Here is a 26997-nt window from a genome sequence, read left to right on the forward strand (position 1 = left end):
CCTTCATCTATGTCCTACGTTCTACCGAGTCTCCAACACGTGGACCTGGAGCCGAGCTGTTGGTCGCGGTCCGGAGTAGCAGTTACGGTGTAATTAGTGTAGCTAGCCTGGTGGTCACCACCATAGGTTGTTATTCTGTTAAGGGGCAGTTATTGGTGTTAAATGTGTGGCCTCCAAGAGGAAGTCTGCGACTCAGTTGAACTCACTACATTTGCATTAATTCATTTAATAATAATACAGCCCTGGTAGCTTTTTGAAGGTTTTCAATTGGACATGGTAACATTGCATGGCATAAAACACATTTCCGAGAATTGTGGCCAGGGCAAACATCAAGATGCACAGACACTTTATAAAAAATAACTTTGATTATACTTTGCTTTTACAGATCAATTGTATAAAGATATGTTTGCAAACATTGTACAATGTCATACTATTTATTTTGTGAAATTACTCCAAAATATGGAAAAATCATTGTTTTAATGTAAAGTAGTGCTGGAGAAATGCCTTGCATGGATATGACTAATATGGCACCATCATCTGTTTGGGCAGTCTATTTCCAACTGCACATGCGGGTATGTTGTCTTCCTTCATATTTTTTGTTTGATTTTGGGCAGCGGCTTTGGTATAATTGTGCTAGAGACCAAAGACAATGGCAATTAGCACATATACTTCTTGAATACAGTATCTGTGAAAACATTCTTTAATTTTATTACACACCCTGAAACTTAGATGTTGGATGACTTCAAATAGTTGTCCAAATGTTATTTTTAAAAGGCATAAAATGTCATTTCATAAAATCACAGAAAATAATAATTGAGCCATAAATATAACATATGATCATACTATTTTAAATAGCAATTCTGTACTATATACATTAATAACGCTTACCTTTCTCTCTATGCGGGCCTTGGCTTCATAAAAGGCCATAGCATCAGGATTTGCAGTCATGAACTCCATATTCATTCTTTCAAGCTTTTCTTGCTCTCCTTCCACCTGTAGAGCATATTCAATCATGGGGGTTAGGGCCTATGAGAACCAAAGCTTTGCTACATATGGCCTATTATGTCAGTGGGCATTTTTTTCTTCCATATAAAAATCGACAAAAATAGAATGAACGTTTACAATTTAAAGACTCGAAAATACACTTTCAGTAAGCATTAGTACAATAACTCTGGCTAGCGGACTATTTACCAATGGCTGGGTTTTGCCAACAGCTGGGTGAGCGACCACAGGTGTGGCTGTAGTCATGGAATTAGCAGGCACATTTTCTGAAGGCACCTGGTATGCTTCAGCATACCACGTCTCAAATTCTGTAAAAACACAGATTATAGATCACATATATGACAATTGCATTCAACTCAATGTAACACAAGAAAAAAATCTACCACTTCAAATTCACTTTTCCATTGTGTCTAAACTGTATATCAATTACTCAAACCATTTCAATGAATGAACAGTATAAATACGTACATTTTCATTAATATTACTCTGATTATGCTATCAGTGTCATTCCTGCAAAAGCAATTCAACCATTCATGTTACAGAACGGCCCACTGGAGGCAGAAACCAGAGCTAATTCTGAAATCCCTTCATATGGCCTTTAGATCCCAAAATAGAGGGCATCACGTTTCCACCAACTGCAAATAAGATTAATATTTGTCATATGGCAGTCAACCATATTTGTAAATAAAATTGAGTGCAGAACTAAATTTAACGTGGTTTGTGCAATCATGGTGGCATGGTTGAGACAATCAACTCTATACTTGAGAACCCAATTTAATCACACATGACTGCCTGGGTTTGAACTTAAAATCTCAACAATGTCAGCTCATGTCGCCCAGCCACCTCTACAACGAAGGACAATTTTTTTTGTTCTAGATTTGAAGCTTTCGTAACTGCAAGGATTCATACTCTTAGGTTTTTTCGGTAAAGTCACGTAGGTAAAAAATCAAATCAAAATTAATAAAAGTAATAATAGAAATAAAATAAAATAATAAATCACGTCACAGCTAGATTTACTGTATCAAGTGAGGCTCACTTGATACAGTAAATCTAGCTGTGACGGTCCCACCTGATGACGGAGACTTGTGTTGCCTCCGAAACGTCGTGATTTATTATTTTATTTATTATTATTTTTTATTAATTTTTATTTAATTTTTTACCTACGTGACTTTACTGAAAAAAACCTAAGAGTATATATTTTTTTGTTCTTATTTGCTGTTTCCTGTTGCTCATCTGTATTAAAATGGAGTCTTTCATATGGTGCCCCTGCCTTCATAATGGTGCGTGCAATGAAACATGTAACATGGCAGCAGGTCATACCAGAGACGAGTCTCTGGCGGCACAGGTTGACCTGATGCTGGCACCACTGCACCTCAGCCTTTATGTCACACAGCTCCTCGTAGTGCAAACGGTACTGGCTTTTGAGCTCGCGCATGCGCAGCAGAAAACAATATTCCTCCTCGTCAATCACCATCTGGCCCTCGCTGCTCATAAATTCACCTGGCATCAATGCCATACACAAGCACATCGACATTAGGCACAGTGTGTAAATGTAATTAGCAGAAGTGCCGCATGCAGGCATATGCACGTTAGGTGTCGAGTGTATATTTAACTGGATATTATATTTATTGCAGTTAACTTAAAAAGCTTGTGATTTTGTTGAAATAAAGTGTACAATATTTGAAAATTTTGTTGCATCTAATATGCAGCCTGATGGTGTTTAATGGTTTTAAATACATCAGCTTGTTTCATTATATGTGCTAGTACTTATCATTAAATTGTAAGTTGCTATAAACACAGCTGTTTCCATTACACTAATACCTTGTTCTTGTCTCTTTTTTGTCTTGGCTTCCAGTGCCTCTCTGGCAACGTCTATTTCTTGCTTCAAAGTATTTATCTGTTTTGCCAGTTCTATTGCTTTTGTTTGCTTCTCCTTATAAATCAATTTGTTTTCTTTGAAGATACGGTTAATCTCACTGCCTCGCTCTGCTTTAAATTCCTCAAATGCAACAACTGGCATTGGTGGAGTGCTGCCATAGATACAATAACAAAGATATATCAAGGTCAATGAACATTTCCATTACACGAACATTGCAGTATTTTATTGTCAACCCATAGGCCACATCTGATACCTGTGTGCTAAGGTGTTTTGACAGAGTAGGTGCTAAACAGGTTGATGTTTTCAACACTCACTTTGAACGGTTTAGCTGTTCAGAGACCTCAGAGGCTACGCTGGTCACGTCATGCTCTCTCTGGCCACCTTCTCCCACAAAGGGAGACTCTCGGAGCTGTGGGCTTCCTGGCCTCTCCCTTTTGCTTATGGAGTTGGCAGAACACACCAGTCAGCGATAAGCATAATCAACATGTTGCAATCTGAGACGCACTGCATTAATAAACATTTTATACATGTTTGCGAGTTTAATACAATATAAAAATGCTGCAGTAGACAAATATTTTCAACAGTCTTGAAGTTCACAAAAAACTGCAAAGGTTTAAATATATTTTAGTGTTAAATTCCATGCATCAGTCCTCAAGAGTTCAGTGAAATTAATATTTAAATCGAACAAACTTTTTATTCTATCGAAATATTAGCAGGAGGCAGTCTGCAAAATCCATTGTTTTACTGCCCAATTTTCCAACGTCTATGTCCAACCTTTCACCTACCCAAATCGACCAGCAAGGTGAAATATGGTGAAATAACCTCCTCGACTTGCATGGTGTGGAGAGGCACTCATCCAGCAGTGGATTCACAAAAGTGTCGTACATGTACAGGATAATGAATATTATTTCAATCATCAAAATAATGGATATGACTACCTGGCACTATCCTTAAGTGACTTCTTGTTCCTACTCTTCTTGGCAGTAACAACGGGCGAGAGGTAAAGCTTGGATGAGGTGGGCACCAACCCAAGTCCAAATCCATCGCGCTCCAACTCTCCAGCCAGAACCACTTCATTTTCTGTTGAGCCAGCCTGAGGTTGTTAGGAATTGGATGAAATATGATTACTTCATTAACATAAGTGCAACAAATTAAAACAGTATAAGTACAACACTATATACTTAAGCATTAGATTGTAAACCCTTGAAGTACAAGTTGAATATGTTTTTTTCTTGAATCTAATGAACTTTTATTTATTTGACCAAGGGGCTTAGCAATAAGCTGAGCCAGGTGTTTGTAAGAAAAGAACCAATTCTTACAACGATGATACAAACAGAACACTGCTATTTTCGGAGATTTTCCAGAGTTAAGATAATGTTTGTCATTAATAAATTAAACATATTATAGTGGTAAGTCCTTTAAAACCAGGCAAGAGCCCAATTGAAATGTCTTGTGACACTAAATGGTGATGTGCACGGGAGGGTTATATGCTACACTGTTTACGTGTTACATTGTGCATAGCTTGGGCAACTGTACCTTCTGAATTACATCTAGAGAAGGCTCCTTTCTCCTCTCTTGCAAGCTGAACTTTTGCCTTAGTTTTGCCTCCACCTCTTCCTCTTGCTGACTGAATAAAGTTAAAATAGTAAGCAGCCATCATGTACACTTCCCATTCATACCAGCATGCCATATTGTACCATAAGCTTGCAAATTCAACGTGCAGTAATAATGCCAATTATACAATTGCGGAGTTGTGATTTTTATAGTATGCATATTTGTGTCACCATCATGATAATCTGTGTAGTATTTCTCAATGTACTGCTATTTACCAGAAGGTTTAACAAATATATTGCCACAGTAATAATTCAAATACAGTATACTTACAGGAAAATCACCTTAAATTGTGCAAACACTTCTTGAATTTGTCTTACGTTGGCCAACTACAATAGAGACAAATAAAGCAGTTACCACAGTGACCACTCAATGTACACACATCTATACAAATCCACAATTGTACTGCGGGAAGGAATATGTTTGCACTAAAGGCTGCGTGTTGTTTATAAACCAATAAACATAAGAATACTGCACCTGGTATTCATTGTCCTGGGCCCTAATAAAAAAAATTGCAACAGAAACTGACACATTTTTTTGTTGGATTCAGTTTTCTAAGAGTATTGCCAGCCACAGCAAAAATAACTTCATCTCATACTGAGGAATCAAAACTTAAGAAGATAAATCATTTTCTTGAAGACTAGGTTTGGGCAAGAGGCAGGTTTACACTGGCATGAAACAACTCAATGCTACGTTGAGAGTTCTACTGTTGAAAACTGTTGGCAATCACAGAAGAGAAGTCGACATTCAACTCACGGTGATCTCGTTGAGGGAGCCATCTAAGTAGCGGCGCACTTGAGATTGAATCTCAGCCACCTGATGTTCCAAAAGTGGCTCATAGCTCACTTTCTTACGGTTTGCCTGCACATGCAATTAAACATAAACCTTAGTAAATACACATGCATACAAATATTTACACTTAATTTGATCGGAATTTTGCTGAAGAAAAAGCGTAAAAAAGCACTGTTTTTTCGAATGTGTTACAACTGTAGTAACTTTTTCACGTATGTTAAGTAACCTTTATTGCCACTTCAAAGTCAATTTTATTTTCACAAACCTTGTTGCCATTAATTTTCTAACCTTGCCTTAAATAACGTTAGAATGTATAAAAAAAATACGTTCTCATGCCAGTGCAACTACATGTAATGCTCCCAGCTTTGACCCAAATGTGGAAGGTTGGCCGAACTGCTGTTACAAGTATCCAAATACTGTACAACAAAAATACAGAACTTTTCCATACCAAGATGTCATGCATTGCCAGTTCATTTTTCAGCAGCCTGATCTCTTTCTCTAGATCCTTCACTGTCCGCTGTGGAGAAAGGCTCAGCATTAGAAGCTTTCTTCGATCAACTTATAGCACAGCGCAATAAAACACGAGTGGTAGCCATCATTGAATATAACCTCTTGACTATGAGATTAAAATTAGGCAGGTACTTGTGGGTCATGAAGTTCAATGGGGACAGCGTTCACAGGAACGCAGGCCATCCGAGCAGCAAACTTCAATGTGGAGAGCTGTATGTGGCACAGATAACACATCACACAACATTTTTTCATAACTTGAACCAGTTCTGGTGAGCATTCACAAAATAATCATATATATATTTTAAAAAATCTAATTTAGCAACAAACACTACAAACACAAGACAATTATACATATTTTAAAGTCAGATTATATGTCAAAGTGAATATGACATTTAACAATACCGTTTCTTCTATCTGTTCAGTCTCCCCGATGATGTTGGCAATGAGCACAGTATTGCAGTTTCCACCTGAATGGGTATAAATAAAAAAAAATATATATAAATTCAGCATGTTGTGCAAAATAGGGTCAGATACTGAAATTGCAAATGCTGTATTCCATGTGTAGTGTTGTGGGTTGTGTACCGTTCAATCTGGCAAACGAGACTCACCGATGGCATCCTTAAGAACATGTGTGAGTTTGCTTTGACGGAAAGGGACATGCTCCCGTCTGCGATCTGCCAGTGCGATCACAGCTTGCTCCAGGAAGGACAGCGACTTGTTTATGTATGTTGCCTCTCTTTCCACTTGTCCTTCTGACTGTAACAGGTGAGCATTGCCCCATCATAATTAAACATTAACCAATTTCTATTCTGCTCACTCTCATTTTAAAAACAATTACGGTATTTCATTAATAATATGGTATTACAGACTGCGCGGGGATGTCAACTTTAGTCACAAGTGCAAAATAGATATGGCAATAAGCACAATTAATGGCGTAATAAAGAACATTTGTGAAAGTGTGTCTATTAAAACAAACCATAGTTTTGCCCAGACGCTCAGAGCCAGCTAAATCAACCAGGTTGAGTTTAGACATCGTGTATTTAGAATTTGTGATTGTTTTCGAGCGGGACTGGAACACACAAAATGACCAATATCAGACATGTGCATACCAAAGCCAGATAAGCTTTATTTAGACAAATGTAAACATTGAAAAAATGCGACAAAAATTTAAAATATCCAATGCTTGTTGCATTATATGCAATTTGCATTCTAATTAAATGTGATGGCACAAATTTACTTTTAATAGCGAAATATTAAGGCAACTTTTAAACAAACTATTCATTTTAAAAACTTATCAAACAATTGTGTAGTTTCTTACCTCTATGTACAGAGTGAATATGCAGTGAGATCTTGAAGACTTCTTATTGAGCGTATGGCAAGCAACTGCTCTATTCATTTCACCCTAAAAGAGTAAAACATACGTCAACAGATTTGAACTAAAATACAAATACTGTAGTTTACTCATTAACTATTAAAGTGTAATAATATATCTTAGAATTTCGTATACTTAGTTATACTGATGAATAGCCATTCTAGACAGTAGTAACATTCGCATGTATTTTATCAGATAGAAAATTCGAAATTTATAACATTGCCCAAAAGTATGAAACAGCTGTTAAGCACCTCAAATAGCTTGTTGAGGGCCTCCTCTTGGCTGCTGACCAACTGACAAGTCAGACCTCTGACAGAAACCATACCACGCTCATCCATAATAGACAGTTGTTTATCGATGGCCTGGCACGCAGGCATGGCACACAGGTCACACAGACTTTCGTTGTAGATCTCCAAGTAGGAGACGCGAACAGTGATGTCTTGCTCCACACGCTCCTCAATATCGTGAAAGACCTAACAAATATAAAGTACATTCCTTGTTATGCCTGGAATACAACAACCAAAACACAGCAGTATTACGTGCACATATATTTTTTCCTGAAAGATACACAGTAACTACCATAAAAAAACATGCATATTAGACTCAAACTAATTTCACTGAAGGTTGGTAGGGAGACGCTGGAAAAAATAGCATTTTATCTTACTTGCTCAAGGACCCGCGGGATGATGCCTCGCTCAGAGAAATTTTCCGTGCTTCCAGTCATTGTGTATGATTTCCCTGCGCCGGTCTGACCATAGCACATTATGGTTCCTGAGAATTCAGAGTGGTGTGGCAAATTTTATTTACAACACTAGTTAAAATCTGCATTTTTACAAAATGGCACAATACACTTTAGTAGTTTGTCATACATATTTTACATCACACAACATGAAATACATTGTCATGGGAATATAAAATTATACCTCTCAATAAAAATACTTATTACCTGTGTGCAATATATTCATATTCTAAAAAGCATTCTACACGAGTAGCAAAATTGTATTTTGGCATTGGCAATTATAAGATTTCTCATACAATAATTATGAGCTTATATATCTGCGGTACGTCAGTGGTGCCACACACCGTTGTAACCATCCAGTGTCCGGGATACAACCTCTCGCGCCGTCTCTCTGTACACCATTTCCTGGTTGGTGTTGTGAAGACTTCCATCCAACTTGAAGCTCCATTCTGTGACTTGATTGTTCACAATCTCCTTTTGATTGTGCTCCTTCAAGCGGATGTTTACCGTCTTCACGCAGATAAGCATAAAACACGTTAAAATTTATATCACTTTTATATAGATGTCTGAGTATATTATTTTGCTGGGTAGCAATATTTTGAATGTTAAGAAAATGGAATTGGGCAGGACACGCTGCTCGAAGGGATAATGGCTAGTGGTTGAGACTAACGATGGAAGGAACGTGTTTAGGAGCTAGATGGATTGTTGCATTGTGAGAACCATGAGAGATGATGATGATGGCTTGAGGAGGCCTTCATCTAGCAGTGGATAGATAATGAAAGATAATGATGCCGAGTTATATGCTGCTCTCAATCTCATTTTATTTATCTGGGATAAGTAAAATCAATTGAACATTAATGTTTGATTGTCTATTATCTGTTTGGATGGATGTCATTTCTGGTCGAAAATGTACACGTTAGGAATATTACTAATTTGCCTATGGTCAAATCATCCGGAGTGTGCCCGATGTCGAAAGGCAAATATATGTACGAGCAACAACCATGCATGTAGAACGTGTGTTGTAGGCTTATGCTGGGATATATTGCCAGCAGAGGGCGGTGTTGTATTGTACAATGTTCTCCCGTGTATGCTCCCCACCTTCAACACGCACTGACCAGCATGGTTAAATATGGTAACATAACCCCCACGACCCCCACGGCATGCGGAGAGCCCTCATCGGGAAGTGGATTGGCTGCTGTATGAGTAATGTAATACTTTACCTTATCAGTTGGGTTTATGCCAATCTGGCTTTCGGCAAACCTTGGCGAGGGTTTAGTGCGTAAAACGACCCGCACACAGCCCATATTGCACTGCGAAGTGGAACAAAGCAGACATGGTGATACCTCCACTATTAATTATTCACAAAACAAATACAGCAGTCAATTGAGATACTTTACACTTCAGCATTTCACTTTTGACGAGCGATGAATAATAATAATCCCATGGCATATATCATCCTGGAAGCCTCACAGAGTCTCGATGCTTCTTGCGGGAGGATTTTAAATCAATTCCCTTTAAATTGGCGCTTTGAATGGAGGAAAGCGGAGAAAGCCTTTCGGCATTCCAGGAGATACGCTCAAATGTACGCACATACACGGGTTCACAAACCCAATTATCTTGTACTTAAAACAATTCACTGCACATGGCAATAGGAATTCAAAGGTCAATGTATTGATAATCTGCTATGATACTCACCTCCACTGCTGGTCCTGGAATCGGTGGTGAAAGCTTCCACGTTACAGACTTTTATTGCAGAAGTTTAATCAATGATAGCGGTGACAATTCACACAATTAGTTTACCAAACTTCAGAAACGTATACGTAAGTCGATGTAAAAAGCGCAATACATTTCGATATAACGCCTATGAGGTTTAGACTCCCACGAGTGCGTTATCAAACGTACAGAAAGTATATTCTTTGGGTCTTTCGGTAAATTCACGTAGACCTACGTGACTTTACCTAAAGACTCAAATAATATCAATCCCTGCAGTCACGAAAGCTTTAAGTCAAGATGTACAGAAAGTAATAACTTTTAAATCCGACACGTGAGCGGCGCAGTTTATTGACAAGTTACTCCTGCTCGGAGTTAAGGGGTGCTTTTCATCGTATGATTACTTAAAACCAAGAGCATGTGGAGAAAATAAAACAAAACAACAACTTTGCGTCGCTACCAAATCAAATACCGAGTTAGGAGCCGCCGCGTCGCCACGGCGACCACCACCGGCGTCGCGAGGTTTGCTGTAAAGCAGCAGAAACGTGCCCCGCCCCCCTCCCCTCAAGCGATCTGTCGTAAAATTGTCGTAAACCCCCCCATCCCCTCGCCCCCACCTCTTGCCCCTCTCGTGACGTCATCAAACCCCCCCCCACCCCCGCCGAAGGGTGCAAGTCTAAACTTAAGAATCCGACATTAATAAAAACTATCAACACATATTCTTGGTTCTTTCGGTAAAGTCACGTAGAAGGGAAATAATAAAATAAAAACAAATATTAAACAATATTATTTCCCTTCTGCGTGACTTTACCGAAAGAACCAAGAATATGAATCCCTGCAGTCACGAAAGCTTTAAATCAAAACTATCAACACGTTCGTCGCCAATCACACACTCTGTGCGAGTCCTTAAAAGTGAAAAAAATATATATATGCAATAAGCGACGTTTCGGGCAATGGTCCTTTTATGTGCTCTCAATAAAGGCTCATCGTCCGAAACGTCGCTTATTATATATCTGCTCCTCTGAAGGCAACACGCGCCGAGCGTTATTGAGGGACACACACACTGACACACACGTGTTTTGATTTAAGGAGACCCAAGTGAAAGTCTCTCCGCCTCCCCATTGGCTGAGCGGTGATCGAGGGGGGGGGCAATGTGACCCGTCCCCCTGTGTGTTCGCGCCGCTTAAACAGGCGTTATGAATAACAACGCCACGGTCAATGCTAAATATCAATTTTAAACACATTCCTGCGGAGGGAGCTGGTAGGAACGTTGGGTTGCTCGGTCAATGGCCAGGGTCAACGGCGGCGTGGTGTATTCCGCAAACATGCCCGGCTGTGAGGGTGGGCACAAGCCGGCGTGAGTAGGTTAAACGTTAAGTTTTATAAGGGCACCGCGGGGTGACCAGCCCCACCCCACCCAGCCCCACCCCTCCCACCCCCCACCCAGCCCCACCCTCCCCACCCAGACCCTACCACCCCCCACCCAGCCCCACCCTCCCCACCCAGCCCCACCCTCCCCACCCAGACCCTCCCCACCCCACCCAGCCCCTCCCCACCCAGCCCCACCCCTCCCACCCAGCCCCTCCCCACCCAGCCCCTCCCACCCAGCCCCTCCCCACCCTCCCCACCCAGCCCCTCCCCTCTCCACCCAGCCCCATCCTCCCCAGCCAGCCCCTCCCCACCCTCCCCTCCCCACCCAGCCCCTCCCTGCACGACGGACACAATAATCCCCTGTGGGCTGGTGTAACCAGGACGTCCCTACCAGGAAAATACCAACCTTCGGTGTCTCAACGCGGTGGGAGAGGTGGAGTCGTGGGAGGCAGTCGAGAGACAGTTCAGTACAATTGTCTTCTTTCGTATGGCTGATGCAGATGCAGACTAACAACTTCCAATTCACATTCAAACGGTCCCTGTACAAACAATAAGGTCCCACACACGCACAAATCCTGAATCTATTATGGATTAACTACTTTGTTGAATCGATTGGGAATCGATTATTTGAGAATCGATACCCGCCCCTCACTGGGTACCGGCCTCCCGGGGTCCCTTCCCCCGTCACAGCCCCTCCCCCCGCTCCTCCCTTCGCCCCTCCCCCCGTTCCTCCCCTCGCCCCTCCCCTCGTCCACCTGTCCCCCGGTCCCTCCGTCTTCTCAGCCCCTCCCCCCGTACCCCCCCTCGCCCCTCCCCCCGCTCCTCCCCTCGCCCCTCCCCTCGTTCCTTCCCTCGCCCCTCCCCCCGCTCCTCCCCTCGCCCCTCCCCCCGTTCCTTCCCTCGCCCCTCCCCCCGTTCCTTCCCTCGCCCCTCCCCCCGTACCCCCTCTCGCCCCTCCCCCCGCTCCTCCCCTCGCCCCTCCCCTCGTTCCTTCCCTCGCCCCTCCCCCCGCTCCTCCCCTCGCCCCTCCCCCCGTTCCTTCCCTCGCCCCTCCCCCCGCTCCTCCTCTCGCCCCTCCCCTCGTTCCTTCCCTCGCCCCTCCCCCCGCTCCTCCCCTCGCCCCTCCTCTCGCCCCTCCCCCCGTTCCTTCCCTCGCCCCTCCCCCCGCTCCTCCCCTCGCCCCTCCCCTCGTCCCCCTGTCCCCCGGTCCCTCCGTCTTCCCAGCCCCTCCCCCCGTTCCCCCTCTCGCCCCTCCCCCCGCTCCTCCCCTCGCCCCTCCCCCCGTTCCTTCCCTCGCCCCTCCCCCCGCTCCTCCTCTCGCCCCTCCCCTCGTTCCTTCCCTCGCCCCTCCCCCCGCTCCTCCCCTCGCCCCTCCTCTCGCCCCTCCCCCCGTTCCTTCCCTCGCCCCTCCCCCCGCTCCTCCCCTCGCCCCTCCCCTCGCCCCTCCCCCCGTTCCTTCCCTCGCCCCTCACTCCACCCCCCGGTCCCCCCGCCCCCGTCCCCCGACCCCGTCCCCCGACCCCCCCTGCCCTTCCCACGCCCCCCACCGTCGTGGGGCAGGGTCCAGAGTCTCCTCCCCCCGGCGCGGAGTTCGCTCCGACTCGTGCGAGTCGCGGTGCCACCGAGCGCGGCACCAAACAACAACAACAACCACAGCAGTAGCAGCGAGTGGAGCGTGACAACCACAGCAGCAGCAGTAGCAGCAGCATCTTTATATAGACGGGGTCCCTCGTTTGTTGTGTGTGTAAGTTATTGAGGCTTCTACACCACAGTGCTTGAGTGTTGTCGACGTCTGTGTGCGTGGTTGTAAGAGCAGAGTAAAATTGCTGGATTGGCAGTCATCACGGTCATCACCGGGCATGCGTAATTATGCGTTAATAACCAGGAGTGCAGGTGTGATATATGCTCTTTGTGTTGTATTTTTACGACTGCGAAGTGGTGACGTTGATGGCGTAGTGTTTACTTGGCCAGGTTTTATTCCCCAGGACCTACTTGCTGTGCTGCCGCCGTGTTAACCATTGGCTATTAACGTATTGCGCGATTGCATCTGATTGTTCATGCGCTCTAATCAACGTAAACCGGTAAATTTGAGTGGCTCAAAGTGGTCTGGATGAGTGTTGGGGGCTCAGCGTATCGGTCTCGTCCGCGAGAACGTCTATTCAAGTCACCTGCAAGGTAGGAGGCACACTTCTTTGTCTAAAGAATAATTTATAACGAAATGTATTTTTATCTATGTCTTACGTGAAACCCAAGTTATTCTGGTAAAAGAGCGAATGTCCATGAACACGAAATAAGTTTTTAGTCCATCAGCATATCGGCCTTGCAGACTGATTTCAAAAATTAGCATTTATTTCAGCATGTAAACCTCGGACAGGTTAATGTTCCCATTTCTCTTGGGGACTTTTTCTCAAGTTGTGATCTCGTAAGGCTGGATACACATTACTCTTTAACGTTATTTGACGTGGAACCCTTAACATTGCAAGTGCTTGGTGTTATGAGACTTTTGAATCTAATTATTGTATACAATTCCGTATAATATATTTAAATCGTACAATGTGCGTTTGTTTGCAATAGTGTTTGCAGTAAAAAGTTGTATTTGAAAACGACGGACTGAACATTTCAAAGGTCGGCCAAAACGATTTTATGTACAGGGTGGTCCAGATGTCTTGTGACCGCCATTTAGGGGTAAATTAATTAAAGGACACGAGACATTTGGACCAACATGTATATTCCAAAAAGTACGTTTTGTAATTCCTAAATTATTCAAGTGGAACATTGGCGCGCTATGGAACGTGGGACTCTGAGTTAGATACCTGGTTCTGGGAGGTCCCCCCCCCCTTTCCGTGGTGAAGTATGGTCAAACACACTCCCATCATGACCACCACGGAGTGGAGACGCCGTCGTGCAGCAATGGATAATTGTTTTAGCACTGGCCAAATAATTATGATAGGATTGGTGTAATCCTTTTATACTAAACAGACTTTTGCCACCAATCCCGTTTTCAAAACGTATTCACCTGATTGTTGACGTCAGCTGGCACCACCACATGTTGCCATTCTACATGTACGCAACTTATACTTTGTTTAAACCGGATGGGGGACCCGCCAGACTTAAGTCTGTCGAAGGAGAGCTGTGGTTAGAATGTAAACAGTAGAGTATACATTTGTATTAACCTAATGCATACGGGGTCAATAATAATGATGTTTTTTTGTAGCTGGTCGTTGGGTTTGCTGGGTCATGCACACATCGCTAGCCATTGATGCCGGAGCCGGGAATCAAACTCACGTTGTCGGTGGCTTCATACATTGTACCACAGTATAGTGTCGAAATAGAAATCAAATTTAATAAAACCCTGGGATACAAGACGTAAAAAACCCCCACTAATCTCTGTAAAGTAAAAAAAAATACTAAAATTGTATTGATACATTTTAAATGCTGTAATATGTATGCTTCAAAAGCACTTGACTTTAACGAGATTCAATACTATATAGTTCCAAGCACGGGGAACGTGGTAGAGAGCACATTTACAGAATGTAAAGAATTGGTGTTTACTGTTGAGACAACGTGGGTGCTTTGAGTCACCATACATCTAAAGCGTTTAATTGGTATAGTTCATGAACCACGTCTTTCATACAAATGTAGACCTACACCACGACCTGTGCGCATCTCCAGCTATTACCATGAAGTTAGCCAGTTGATGGCAAGTAATGAATGAAAAGCATGATCTATTTCTGTAAAATTACCACAACTTCTTTTTCAATTCCTGTGCCAGGTTTTGCATACGTGCAAGCCAAACACTACCGAGGTATTCGTAGGTCGTGACATTTTCAAGAGCGTAGTCACGTAATGTGTTTAAGGATATTATTGTACAAGTGTTATTTTAAAAAAATCGTCACAAAGGATAATAATTTTGTCTTACATGTAGCAAACATTATTATTGAAATTCAGTTTTTCTCATGTTTGAACTTTAGTAAAAGGTGAGGCAGGGCTTATATGTGTCGGAATAAAATTAATTTTGGAACGAGTACATTTATAAACGGCTTTACGAGAACAAGAGTTTAACACATGGAATATTTTATTGATACATTAGGAACATTCCTAGAAACTGAGGCGACATCTGCTGTGTTCCCTCCAAATCTCGTACAGTTGTATCACTGATGTTTTCCCTCTTAGGAGTGGTGGCACATCGAGTTAGTGTATTTTGCTGTGAACTTGGTGACCTGCAGTCAATTCCCAGCCATGGTTAACATTAGTGGCAAGTGATTTGTGAACTCGCCCCCCCCCCCCCCCATAATCTGCATGGTGATTACTCGAGAATGCATTAACCCAGAGTTTGCAGACCAAGGGTAAGAGCAACAATCACATGTTGAAACTCAGAGCAGAGTTTGTGAGTCGGCTGAGCAACAGCTGTCGGCTCCAGCAGAAGGGATTTATGGAGAGGTGTGGTAATGTCGACTGCATTGGTTGCGGTGACCTTGATTTTGATGACCAGGCCACACAACGTAGTAGATATCGCTCTGTGGATTACGCAAACATTTGATTGGATTAAGATCATCATTGTTATGGGGTGTGTACTTGTCTGCCACCACTCTAATTCCTCTGGCTAATCTCATTCCACGTGTAATGATATGCGTTTGTGACAATGTTCCAATGGGATGAGATGGGAGCCCCCCCATGAATGGTCTGCATACAGATTCTCAGCAGTGACGCGAACGCTGCTGAAAACAAAATTGCAATACGATCTGGCTGTTATTCCAACTTTGCACAAATTATATAAATAAATGCTCTCTCCAATGTATAACTTCTCTTATTTGTAAGAAAGAAAAAAAATATCTCAAGCAGAGCAACCCAGATTACTCCTTAAATAAATATTTTGTCAATGTAATATTTGCAATATTCATGTACTTCGCTACACATTACCTCATTGTGCTCAGCTTATTACCTCTTTTGAAATCAGAAATATTGCCTAACACCATGCAATGTACATAAATTCTACAAGTTTCGGTTAACTTTGCCAACAGTTATGATGTGCCAGTGACCCCCCCCCCCCACATCTGTTTGATTAGTTCATCTTTTTTAGTTTGTTGTCCTTCCCCCGCACCTCCGATTAGCACGGTCTGCTCCGTACATACACTTACATCTGTTGGCGACTGCGAAAATGATGCTGTCGTCAAGGGCATTTGTGTGACTTCCCTTTCTCCTCGCACTTGATAAAACGCAAAACTTCCCATGCGGATGTGTTTTTTTTCTCCCAAAGAGCACTTCTGTATTTGCAGCTGTCCTCGTCTGTACAGTAGTAGGACATTCATTATTCTGGCATAGCTGAGAATGGGGCGGTGTTGTATTAGCCGAAAGACAACCTGTGAAGCAAGTCTGGCAGTAAATGTGACGAGGTCTATTGTGATTCAGTGTTCGAGCTGTTCCCAAGCATCATTGTGGAATGCGGTGGAAAAGTGGCTAGCCTACTTTAATATGAACGTGGCAACCCGAGTTTGATTTCCAGCCACATCCATCATGAGTGGTGAATGCCTCTCAACCAGTCCAGTTTCTTTCCAAGTTGACTCAGACTTAATGAAATGAGTGTGCCTCGTGTGGCGTTTAAGCATCAGCAGAAGGGAGATGAACCCGGTCTGGGGAGTGGTGCTGACTCTTACACCGTACCGGCCTGAATAGGTGCTTGCCAACAGCACTTGACAGAAACAGTCGAAACAAGCTGCATGGAGGAGAGGATATTTGTCCTTTCCGTGTTCAGGTTATTCCTAAGCACCGTGACTGAGCCAAAACAGAGGTTACCAACAGACGTAATAGCATCCCATGCAGAACCGCACCCTTTGTAATACAGTGATCTTCAAAAAAAAACTCGCTCAAGCTTTGCCGAGTGTGACATTTTTCCCTCCGCCAATGTTGCCATCAACGTCCTTGTAAAAATGACCAATGGGCGCCTTGTTAGAGCAATACACACACACATGTCGTCAGTGTGCAAGAAAACTGGCGGCCTTGGGCCACTTGTCGTCTGTTGATCTACGGTTAATCATTCATCACAAAGGAGGGGTTACTATACAGTACATGGAACGGTCTTGGCAGTGAAAAGGTAAAGGTGCTATGCGTTGATAACACTGGGAAGAGTAGGAGGGGGGGAGAGGTTGTGCATGTTTCAAGTTTCATTTTTTAGGTATAGCCCTGTGAGCCATTCGGCTCTTGCTTAGTGTTACCCATGAGCCAGTCGGCAGTCCTAATGCACAATCAGTTAATCACATAAACCCAGTGGTTCTTTACTCTTTGGTTCTTTCGGTAAAGTCACGTAGGTAGAAAATAAAATAGATCACGACGTTTCGGGCGCAACACAAGCGTCCGTCATCAGAGTGGGAAAGCATGGTCTGCTGCTGAGGCCGACTGGCAACAGAGAGTCTGCATCAGCAGCAGATCATGCTTTCCCACCTGATGACGGACGCTTGTGTTGCGCCCGAAACGTCGTGATTTATTTGTTTTTTACCTACGTGACTTTACCGAAAGAACCAAAGAGTATGGATTCCTGCAGTCATGAAAGCTTCAAACCATGGGTTCTGAACCTGGGTGCTAGATTCCCTTTCTGAGAACCAAAGGGGGTGGGGGGGGATGCAGGCTGCAGTAAAGGAACCACTGACCTAAACAAAGTGGTCCTCTGTTTACATTTCTCGTACTCTGTATTAATCTCCATCTGGCAACAGAGTAGATAATTTGTGTTGTTCTGTGCGTAATCGTCTTCATAATTTAATTGGCTCTACAGCGGTGCTTCTCAAAGTGGACCCCGACGGCCTTCTCTGTGGTCCGTGGGTTGTGATGCAAATGCAGGTTGACCCTTTTGTTTCGGACAACAATTAATATTTTACGATGATATTTAATTAAAAAAATCTAGGTAAACTACCCTAACACATAACCTGTCAATCCATGCGGATTAGTCATATTCTTGTACAGGGTTCATACGGCGTACAACCGTTTCAATGCGGGCAAAGGGCATTTTTGTCTATTTGTTTGTGTTTCTCCTTTGTGATCAGACTTTGTAGGATGAACGTTGAGATTTTTAAGGGCACGGGGTGACCAATACAGTCTGAATTGGTCTGTAATAAGAGGGTAGGCACTGATAAGGTATGCGAATCCCCACCCACCCCAGAAAAATAACTTTCTTTTTTATTCCGGTAATGAATAATTTTGTATTTGTGGGTATTTAGAAGTGAATGCGTTGTTATCACCAGGGATGTGTGGTCCGTGGGAATGTTTGCTTTGGCTGAGTGGTCTACGGGGGCCAAACAAACTTTGAGAAAACACTCCTCAAGAGTGACGACACTGCTCTAGAATGACAATACTTGTAGTACTATACATCGGAAAAAAGTATTCACTCCAAACGCCATAGTGTATTGTTCAATGCATGAAAGAACACGTAGAACCACTGCCACGCGTCTCTTTATGACGGCGGTCTGCACATTGTGTTTAGACCTCGATTCTGCGCTCCCAGCAATCGGAAGCTGACTTCCCCCATGTGGGACATTATCATCATCATATAGAGCGCCTTATTGTGTACAAACGCGAACACCCTCCCCCATCCTCCCCAAATCTTGCCAACTGGAGACTTCTCCTTTTAACATATATATGAAAGGTTCAGATCATTTACAATTTGAACAAAGAACACGGAATTAATTTCATTATCTCACCTCTTTTGTGTGTGTGTTTTAATGCAAATACCGTGTGTATTTGTACAGCAGTGGGTGAGGCTTTCAAAGTGTGTGGATGGGAGTTGCCAGTGACTGTTGTGAAACCAGCATGAAGAGTGGAGGCCCAGAAGCGATTTTTTTGATGAAGGGCGCAACGTAATGCGTTATTAATTGTGGGGAGGCAGGAACGAACGTGCTTGTTGTGGCAAGTGTGTTCAGCTTCAGACGTGCTCTCTAATGGCCATAACACCATAACAGGTTTGGTGTCTGCCGTGGATAAGTGTGTTATTTGACAAACTTACATATTAAGCTGCATTGGCGTTTTTTGTATGAGTAGTGTAAATACACTGCATACCACTAACTGTACTCTATACCTAATGGATGATTGTGTGTTGAACTTCTTCTTTCACACCGTGCAGAGCCAACCGTGCTAATCGGAGGTTGCAAAATGATTGTGTGTGTCATGAACACGTGCTTGCTTATTTTGTCCTGTAAAAGTATCGAACATTCAAATGTGTGTTGGCGTTGTACCGCGCCTTGTCCTTCATGGTATCTTACGTTTTGCTGCATGTGTTGCGAGTGGGAGCTTCTTCCGTAACTGAATTTGGTTGAACCTCGAAACATCATGCCGAAAACATGCGGTACAACCTGAAAACACGTTGGAGAAATGTGCAGCCACAAATGTCAAAAACATACACAGGAGTTTACGACATCTTGATCGCTTTGATAAGTTGGTCGTGGAATTATTAAACAGGACTGTCTGTCCACTGTCATTTGATCATCAAGGAATGGTACATTCTTTATGCATGATTTTGTAATGATAATAATGATTTTAACATTTTTGGCTGACTGCATTACTTTCCTCTTTTACCGAAAGCAACTGAAGCTACATTTATACTGTATAATAACGTCGCTTGTCTTTGGTTTAGGCAATCATACAATACTCATGGGCTGCGATTAAGGCCGTTGGGAGCAAACATTTGGCCTGAACATCACGGAGGATGGAAGATTTTGCCAGCGCAGACGGGTAAGAACATGCTACCGGAGAATGTGGCCATTTACACAACAGTGATTTTTATGGGACAATATACATGCACAAGACTTGTGCTTCTGCTTTGTTTAGACCCAACAAAAGAAATCTGCTGATAAATTGGATTTTTCACATTCCTAACCGCAGGTGCCAATGGGAGGGAGTAGTTGATTATGGGATATTCATGCATGATGCTTGCTGTGGTGTGCTCACAACTGGCATGGGGAAAAACCTGTTTGTGGTTGTAAATGGGGACTATGGACCGCCCAATGGAAGATGCAGAGAATGTATATGCCCAAACACTCACCGCCTATTTGAACTCCCATACTGGACATGCCCCAGCATGCTGCCTTCACTATCCCAAGAGATTCCTTCATGTAATTTTCCCTCCAGGTGTGTTGCCAAGATTATGTTGTTTGAGCGGTAGCGCAGTGGCACAATGGCTAGTGCGCTGCACCGTGAACCCAGAAACCCGTTTTTATTCTTGGCCAAGGCTCACATCGGTGGTGAGAGATCTGAACTGGTCCTGGGCACCCCATTCACCAACCTGCACTGCCGCGCATGTATGCATTTTATGGTAAAATAACTCCATGACTGACGTGGCATGAGGGGGAGGTTTACATCAAGCAATTCATTGATAAAGAACTGTTCTAAAATAACATGAACATCTCCACTCTGGCCGGTAGTGTTTTTAGATTAAAATTTCAAGGAATGCATATCAACACCACACCTGAGGTTATATAAATACGATGCTTCTGCATGCAAAGGTGACCTTTAATAATAACAATAATAATACCAATTCTTTACCTAATGAGAGCCATGCTGAGTCTCAACACTTTTTAGGAGAGCGCTGCATTGGAATGTCTCGACAATTTTTTTTTAACAAGCACAGTTGATCATCGCTTATTATCTGGCGTCCAACATTATCCGGCGTTCCCAGGCCAATCCGGCAAAACCGCTTCAAGGGCTGTACCAGTCCGGCGATCGTCCATCACATGTTGTTGAAACAAGAGCACAGTATGTACATCACCCCATGCAGAGTCTTCGAGATTGGAGTGGTAAGTACGGTACAGTAAATACAGTCACTTTTTAAAGTAGAATATTTTTTCGTCTATCTGTATGTTTATTTCCTCTAACTTCAAACAGTAAACGCATTTTTAAAACACAAAATACATATACACAACACCTAAAAACATGTTATACAACAACGTGCAAAAATAAGCTATTTTAAATAACGAGGTGATTATCCGGCGTCTTTGATAATCTGGCGCCCGCTTCCCCCCCGAAGCAGCCGGATAATCGATTATCCAAGGTATTTAGCATGTGAGAGAAAACCACAGAGTACCTGGGAAGCCACCCAAAACCTCGCACAGAATCAATAATCTATTGATGTAGTCCCATCTTTCCCACTTTCCAATGGAAGACTCCAACACTTGCTGCTCCTCAGCTGCTTATGCTGTTGGCCCTACTCTGCTTTCTTTACCCCCTGCAAGTGAGCATGTGGAGGAGCAGCATGGATTGGCTGTGGTGTGGGAGGGACCAGGGCCCTTCATGGTGCCGAGGCTGCTGAAATCTCTGTCCGGCAAACCGGTGGTGCAGGCTGCACTGGGCTGGTCGCATACCCTGCTCCTCACTCGCGGTGAGTTACTCAGTGTGAGGCACGTACCGTGTTTGAGCCCCATATATCAGGGCTGTGTTCTGCTTGGGTAGGCAGAAAATGTTGACATCATTGTGCATTGATGCTTTTTTGTGATAAGTGCGTGGTGTCAAACATTTTGTTGGTTGTGGGTCGGTTATAGATGGGTTCAAAAATGCCTAACTCTTTGGAATCTTTACCTTGTTGATGTATAAACCGTGCAAGAGATCAATACAGAGACGAGTGACTTTACGTGCGCCGAAGATTAGCACGCACTGAGAAGGAAATGTCTATGATCAAACCACCATGAATGCACCTGATCTCATCAGATCTCGGAAGCTAAGCAAGGTTGAGCCTCGATTGTGTTTGGATGGCTGACAACCATGTGTAACAGGTGCAATAGGCTGCTGGTTTATGTCTTGGGCAACAAACTCCATTGTTGCACTGTACTGTGCTCCTGCATCTATGGTGCTAGCTTTCACCAACATGCACTTACCAGCATGGTGAAGTATGCTCAAACGACCCCTATGACCCATGCAGCATTGGGTGACCCTCATCCAGCAGTGAATCGATAATGAGCTGCACATGTGCACGTGTAGTGAGTCCAACTGAGTCGCAGACATTGTCTTGGGAGCAACACTTTATTTAGCAACTTCAACATAACATCACACAATCTACACTCGGGTATCGAATGCCCATCTAACCACGCTACCGCAGAACTAGACATTTCGCTATCCCGGCCCGGACCACGAGCTGAGTCCCGGCCTGCGTGGCTAGAGGCTTTTTCTCCCAGATGTGGATCTTCTTCACACCAGCACACGAAGAACCTCGAGCTCATCACGGGGCCCCCGTTATATCCCTCTGGGCTGGGGCTGGCTCCGCCCCGCCCACCTTCCAGATCTCTCGCTCTTTCTCGAAGGCTCCCGAGAGCTCTTTTAGACCACGTGACCGCCCAGTGGCCCCCCTCCAATATCCGGTCACGTGTCAGCAGGTCAACCAGAGTATCATGCCCCAACGTAACCCTGGCTGGCTGACGCTCCCTCTCGCTCCCTCACCGGGAGCCCGCACCGCACACTGCTCGCGATGCCTCCGCGCTGACCAGCGCTCACCCATGCCCCGCTCGGGCTGGTACGACACTCCGTAAGCGGGCTACACATAATGTCAACACATTATCCGCCGTGGCTTCGTAAGCCCGGCACAAACACAGTGACAATCTCAGTCACTACACATGTACACAGAACTGGCGGGGTGATGTGAGCACACGGAGTTTACTCGTCTAGTCAGTGTGACATATTTAGCTACATGCATTGTGCAGTAGTCGCATTTCAGGACATTTGCAACTGGTGGATATTATTTGGCGGCTCGGTAATATAACTGGTATGAGCTGCACTGACCAGCATGTTGAACTTGAGTCAAATAACCCCCATGATCCATGCGGCATTGGGTGGCCCTCATCCAACAGTGGATTGACAAATAGCTGTACATGTAAAACACGAGAAAATGTAACAAATTGATATGTACACATTAACTTGATGTCTCCTTTTTGTCCACAGCCTACAACACTTGACTAATTATGCGTATTTTTTACAGTGTCTGAGTTACACTCCAGTGGTATGAGTGACGTATGGTTTCTCTGAGCCAAAACACGATAGGCACAGATGATGATCATCATGTTCTATACAGTGTTACCATATATCCAAGAGCATGAACTGGAACAAATCAGATGCATGTTAGTTGCGTGTGTTTACAATATTCTTACTCGGCAGTTTTAGCTTGGGTGAAATTTTTTTTTTTAAATGGAGACAATGGACACCCGTAGAATTTATAAGACAGTTCTGCATTTCCTATCGCTTTCTGGGCTACATTCCAGTGTGCTAAGCAGATTATGATTTATCTGGGCCAAAACGCAATCGACGAGACAGATGACAGATCCTGGCAGACAGATGACGATAATGATCAATACAATTATCCTGCAATCAAATCCAAGAGCATGACCTGGAATAAATAACAGTTGTTCATTCACCGTAATCAGGCCATGCCTTTGCGTTGCAGATGGTGCCGTGTACAGCTTTGGCCAGCAGCCCTGGCAGGACCAAGCGTATGTCTTTGCGCAGGAGCCCCGTCGGGAGATGGGACTGGCGGGAGTGGAGGTGGTGTACATTGCCGCCGGAGCCCGTCACAGTGGGGCTGTCGGCAGCTTGGGCGACGTGTACATGTGGGGCAGCAATTTGCACGGCCAGTGTGCGGTGAGGGACACCGAGGAGGTGCAGGGACCTACCCTCGTGGCGTTCGAGCCCAACAGGGACCCCGACGCGTCTGGGGCAGCCGTGCAGCCGTCTGCATCGCCCCGGAATTGTGCCGGCTCCAGGGGACGCCTGCACGTCTCCCTGCTGGCATGCGGGCACACGCACACCTTGGCCTGGTCGCAGACGTCTGACGAGATGTGGGGCTGGGGGAACAGCTCGCAGCTATGCCACGCCGCCACCGCCGACCCGCCGGCCGCCTCCGCAAGCCGCATTCAGTACCAGCCGCGGAGAATTGAGCACTTTGTGGGGGTGAAGGTGAGGCAGCTCGTGTGTGGAGCCTTGCACAACCTGGCCCTGGTGGAGGTGCTCCATGAGAACCATGCACCAGGGCTTGCTCAGCCGCCTGCGGCGCAACCCGTGCTGTCAAGAAACGTGACGGCTGGTAGTGACAATTTTACTGCAAGCGGTGAGTGGATGAGTTTAACTGAGGATGCGCTGGAAGGGATTTCCATTCGCATTGAAGAAAGGGCCAAAGAGGATCACAAAAATTCTAATCGTAGCGATAGAGGAATGCGCCTTAAGACATTTGTGAGCGATGACCTGTCAAGTTCTTTCGAGGATAGTTTCAAAATGAATGATTTGAAAATTGACACTAATATCTGGTTATCTGATGACGATGATTTGAACATTGAGAAAAATATCCATGAGCCTCTTCATAATGTGAACCCGAAAAAAGTCAACGTGGCCGATGTTGATGAAGCTGACCAAGAGGTCTCAGAAGTTGGCAAAGTCGCGGTGATGAGGTGCGTCCGGCATCTTTCACAGAAGAAGAAAGTGAGTCCGGCTGTAGCACCGGCGAACTCTGTGTTTGCGTTCGATTCTGAAGCACTGGACTCATCCACTGAGCACTTTCTCTCGAGTGACAGCGTCTCCGAGAAGCAGATGTCTCCTGTGTACGAGCACATCAGGCGCTTTCGCCGCAGGAGCACCAGGAGGAAAGAGACAATGGGAAGGCAGCCAGAGGTGCCACGGAGTCAGAGCTTGAAGGACAGGGGAATGAATGTGCTGCAGGTCACCCCCGATAACCCCGCGGCTAGGCCAGCAATTCCGGCAGAATGCGCAGCGGCCTCGAGGACAGGTGCACAAGCAGAGGAGTGCAGAAATTCTACGAGCATCGACACGAACCAGCTCGGGCACAATCGCAACACCAAAGAATTTAAACCAGAGCTTGATCATGGTAAGTTTGATAACGTCGGTGGATCGTCAACAGTCATATTATTGTAACACAATTAATTTCAAATGTGCATGGCTTCAGTAATGATATCCCACACGTGTTTGTCCTCTGATGTATTTAATTAGCGATAATACTGCTAGTGCTCGCGCCAAGTGCACAAAAAGCAGTGTATCCGCGATGAGACACAGCGATTCAGGTAGTGGCTCTGCCGGGTAGGGAGCAGGCGACCTGATGATATACTTGGCGCTTTTTGTGGGCAAGTCCCTAATAGCACAAGGTTAATCTTCTTGGTTCTTTCGGTAAAGTCACGTAGAAGGGAAATAATAAAATAATACAATTTTAACATAATAAAATAATTCTCACGACGTTTCGGCCACAACGCAAGCAGCCGTCTTCAGGTGAAGAACAGGTCTGTCGGGAAGACAGCGTCTGAATGAAACACCACCAGGCTTGGAGCGTATATTTAAGCTGCACAAGGTTGCGTTTCCATATTGGATCATCTTTAATAGTGCTATGGTCTGTAGACCACAATGAGACTATGGGGCGCAGCTGCTTTGACGGGGAGGGCGTGTGCACCTCGGCTGGCAGCAGGCCTAGAATTCCGAAGCAGGTCCTTTTAGTGCTTGTTTTTTTTGTCCATCTTTGGGAAATGGTTTGATTAATTTGGCATTTTTTTTATGTCGGCTGAGTCCCTAAAAGAAACAGCACTTTATAATACGTATTTGTTATTTGGATATAACTATTTCAGAAACATTTCAACCTAGTTGGAAAGCATTGGCAAGCAATCAGTTTAAAAATACCAATTTAATTAAGATTTTATTTTTCCCAGTAACTTTTAAATGTTAGTGAAATGTTAGACCGATTGCTTTCATTAACTGAAGGATAACTGTTTCGTTCACTGCCTGACCACATTTGTGTAACTCGTAAAACGAACGACACGGCGCATTGTGTGAAGCGGTTTGTACGGTTTACACGATTTGCCAACGCTGTTGCCAGGCTTCGCGGCGGGCGGTGGTGCGGCGAGCGCCGGCGAGAGTCCGCCTAGCGCCACGAGCACTACTGTGAACTGGGAGGGAGGGTGGCAGACGACGAGCACCCAGCCCCGCCGGCAGCGCCTCGAGGTGTGGAGCTGGGGGGACGGCCAGGACGGGCAGCTGGGACTCGGAGACACCCTCTCCAGGTGGGATGCGGCTCAGGGGCGTGAGACACGCACTCGACGTGGACTGACGGGGGGGGGGGGGGAGCACCTGTTGCTGGCAGACGATAGCATTTATGGTGTTCGAAAATAATGGTTGCTGCTTCGAGCTGTTTACACTTGAAATACAGGCCGATCCGTTTATAGCTGATTGAATGTCGTGAAAGCCATAGCTCCATGATTGAATAAGTGTGTTGCGATTGGTGGGAGATGTGTAGAAGCTTTGAAATAAAATTATTTATTTTCAGCTATGTCCAAGTTATTGTAGTAGGGGATGAATGGATAATCCTGTACAAAAGGCTTCAGAGTTGTTGACTTGCGTAATTACACGTGCACAAACTGTGGTGCTCGTAAAAATGTCACCATAGTTGTGAACGTGGTTATCCTGCACACATGAACATGCTTTTCTTGTTCCCGAGAGAAGCATGGTGTGTGCGCACGTGTAACTCTGGCATTTTGTTTATTCAGAGAGCATGGCGGGTGCCGTTTATAGCATACACCAGCGCACTGTAAAGCCAGACCGGGTGCACCTTCCATGTGGAATAAAGCCAGATTGGCAGACATTCTATACGCACGAACCATATTTGTCGTGCGTTTCCCAGGGAAGATTATTGAGCTGATTATACGGTGCACCGACTGATCTATACAGGCTTCACGGTAAAGTAGTTGAGGCATGTCCCCCCATGTGCCTGGCGTGTTCAGAATAAGCGCAGAGGACACCCCTCGCAGGAGCTCGAATAAAAATAAACAGACACCACAGGCGCAAGTGCTGTGTAGGGAGTTGGGTCACACAGAAAACGGCACAACTCTGCCCTATAAAAACGGATCCAAAGTTAATGAACAAGAGTAAACCAGGCAAGGATTAGCGGTTCATGTACTGTTTATAGACTGTAAGTATGGGACAGTTATTTGTGAAGTATCGGTTTACGGCCTGTGTTTTTGGATGTGTCGTAGCTGTTCAGAAACAGGCAAATGTTTTACA

At 44.5% G+C, this 26997-nt stretch overlaps 2 protein-coding genes across 6 annotated transcripts in view; one reads left to right on the plus strand and one right to left on the minus strand.

Annotated features, from left to right (window-relative positions):
- Positions 1-498: 498 nt before the first annotated feature.
- KIF9 (kinesin family member 9) lies at positions 499-10127 on the minus strand. Of its 2 annotated transcripts, XM_078859995.1 has the most exons (21): positions 9601-9885; positions 9126-9215; positions 8250-8415; positions 7831-7937; positions 7418-7639; positions 7113-7196; positions 6771-6863; positions 6403-6550; positions 6197-6261; positions 5927-6004; positions 5733-5801; positions 5249-5353; positions 4766-4821; positions 4418-4508; positions 3820-3974; positions 3196-3318; positions 2824-3032; positions 2323-2502; positions 1192-1310; positions 889-993; positions 499-633 (listed from the first exon to the last, which is right to left on the minus strand). In XM_078859995.1, exons 2-21 carry the CDS (start codon positions 9207-9209, stop codon positions 520-522), a joined length of 2373 nt encoding a protein of 790 aa, XP_078716121.1. In that variant the 5' UTR covers positions 9210-9215; positions 9601-9885; the 3' UTR covers positions 499-519. The 2 variants fall into 2 exon arrangements, with proteins under 2 accessions (XP_078716121.1, XP_078716120.1); XM_078859994.1 differs by lacking the exons at positions 499-633; positions 889-993; positions 1192-1310; positions 2323-2502; positions 2824-3032 and adding an exon at positions 10088-10127 and having other exon boundaries at positions 3155-3318; positions 9601-9633.
- Positions 10128-12607: 2480 nt separating this feature from the next.
- The window catches only part of ALS2CL (ALS2 C-terminal like), a 39429-nt gene continuing 25039 nt past the window's right edge, over positions 12608-26997 (plus strand). For 3 of the 4 annotated variants that reach the window (XM_078860307.1, XM_078860311.1, XM_078860309.1), the window contains exons 1-5: positions 12608-12730; positions 19604-19701; positions 21198-21343; positions 23393-24823; positions 25817-26000. In XM_078860307.1, the coding sequence (XP_078716433.1) occupies positions 19676-19701; positions 21198-21343; positions 23393-24823; positions 25817-26000 (1787 nt within the window). In that variant the 5' untranslated portion in view covers positions 12608-12730; positions 19604-19675. Of the gene's footprint in view, positions 12731-18871; positions 18933-19603; positions 19702-21197; positions 21344-23392; positions 24824-25816; positions 26001-26997 lie in introns of those variants that run through there. The other variant, XM_078860308.1, reaches the window with a different exon arrangement.

This window comes from Lampetra fluviatilis, chromosome 10 (genome assembly GCF_964198595.1).
Source record: "Lampetra fluviatilis chromosome 10, kcLamFluv1.1, whole genome shotgun sequence".
NCBI classification, from domain to species: domain Eukaryota; kingdom Metazoa; phylum Chordata; class Hyperoartia; order Petromyzontiformes; family Petromyzontidae; genus Lampetra; species Lampetra fluviatilis.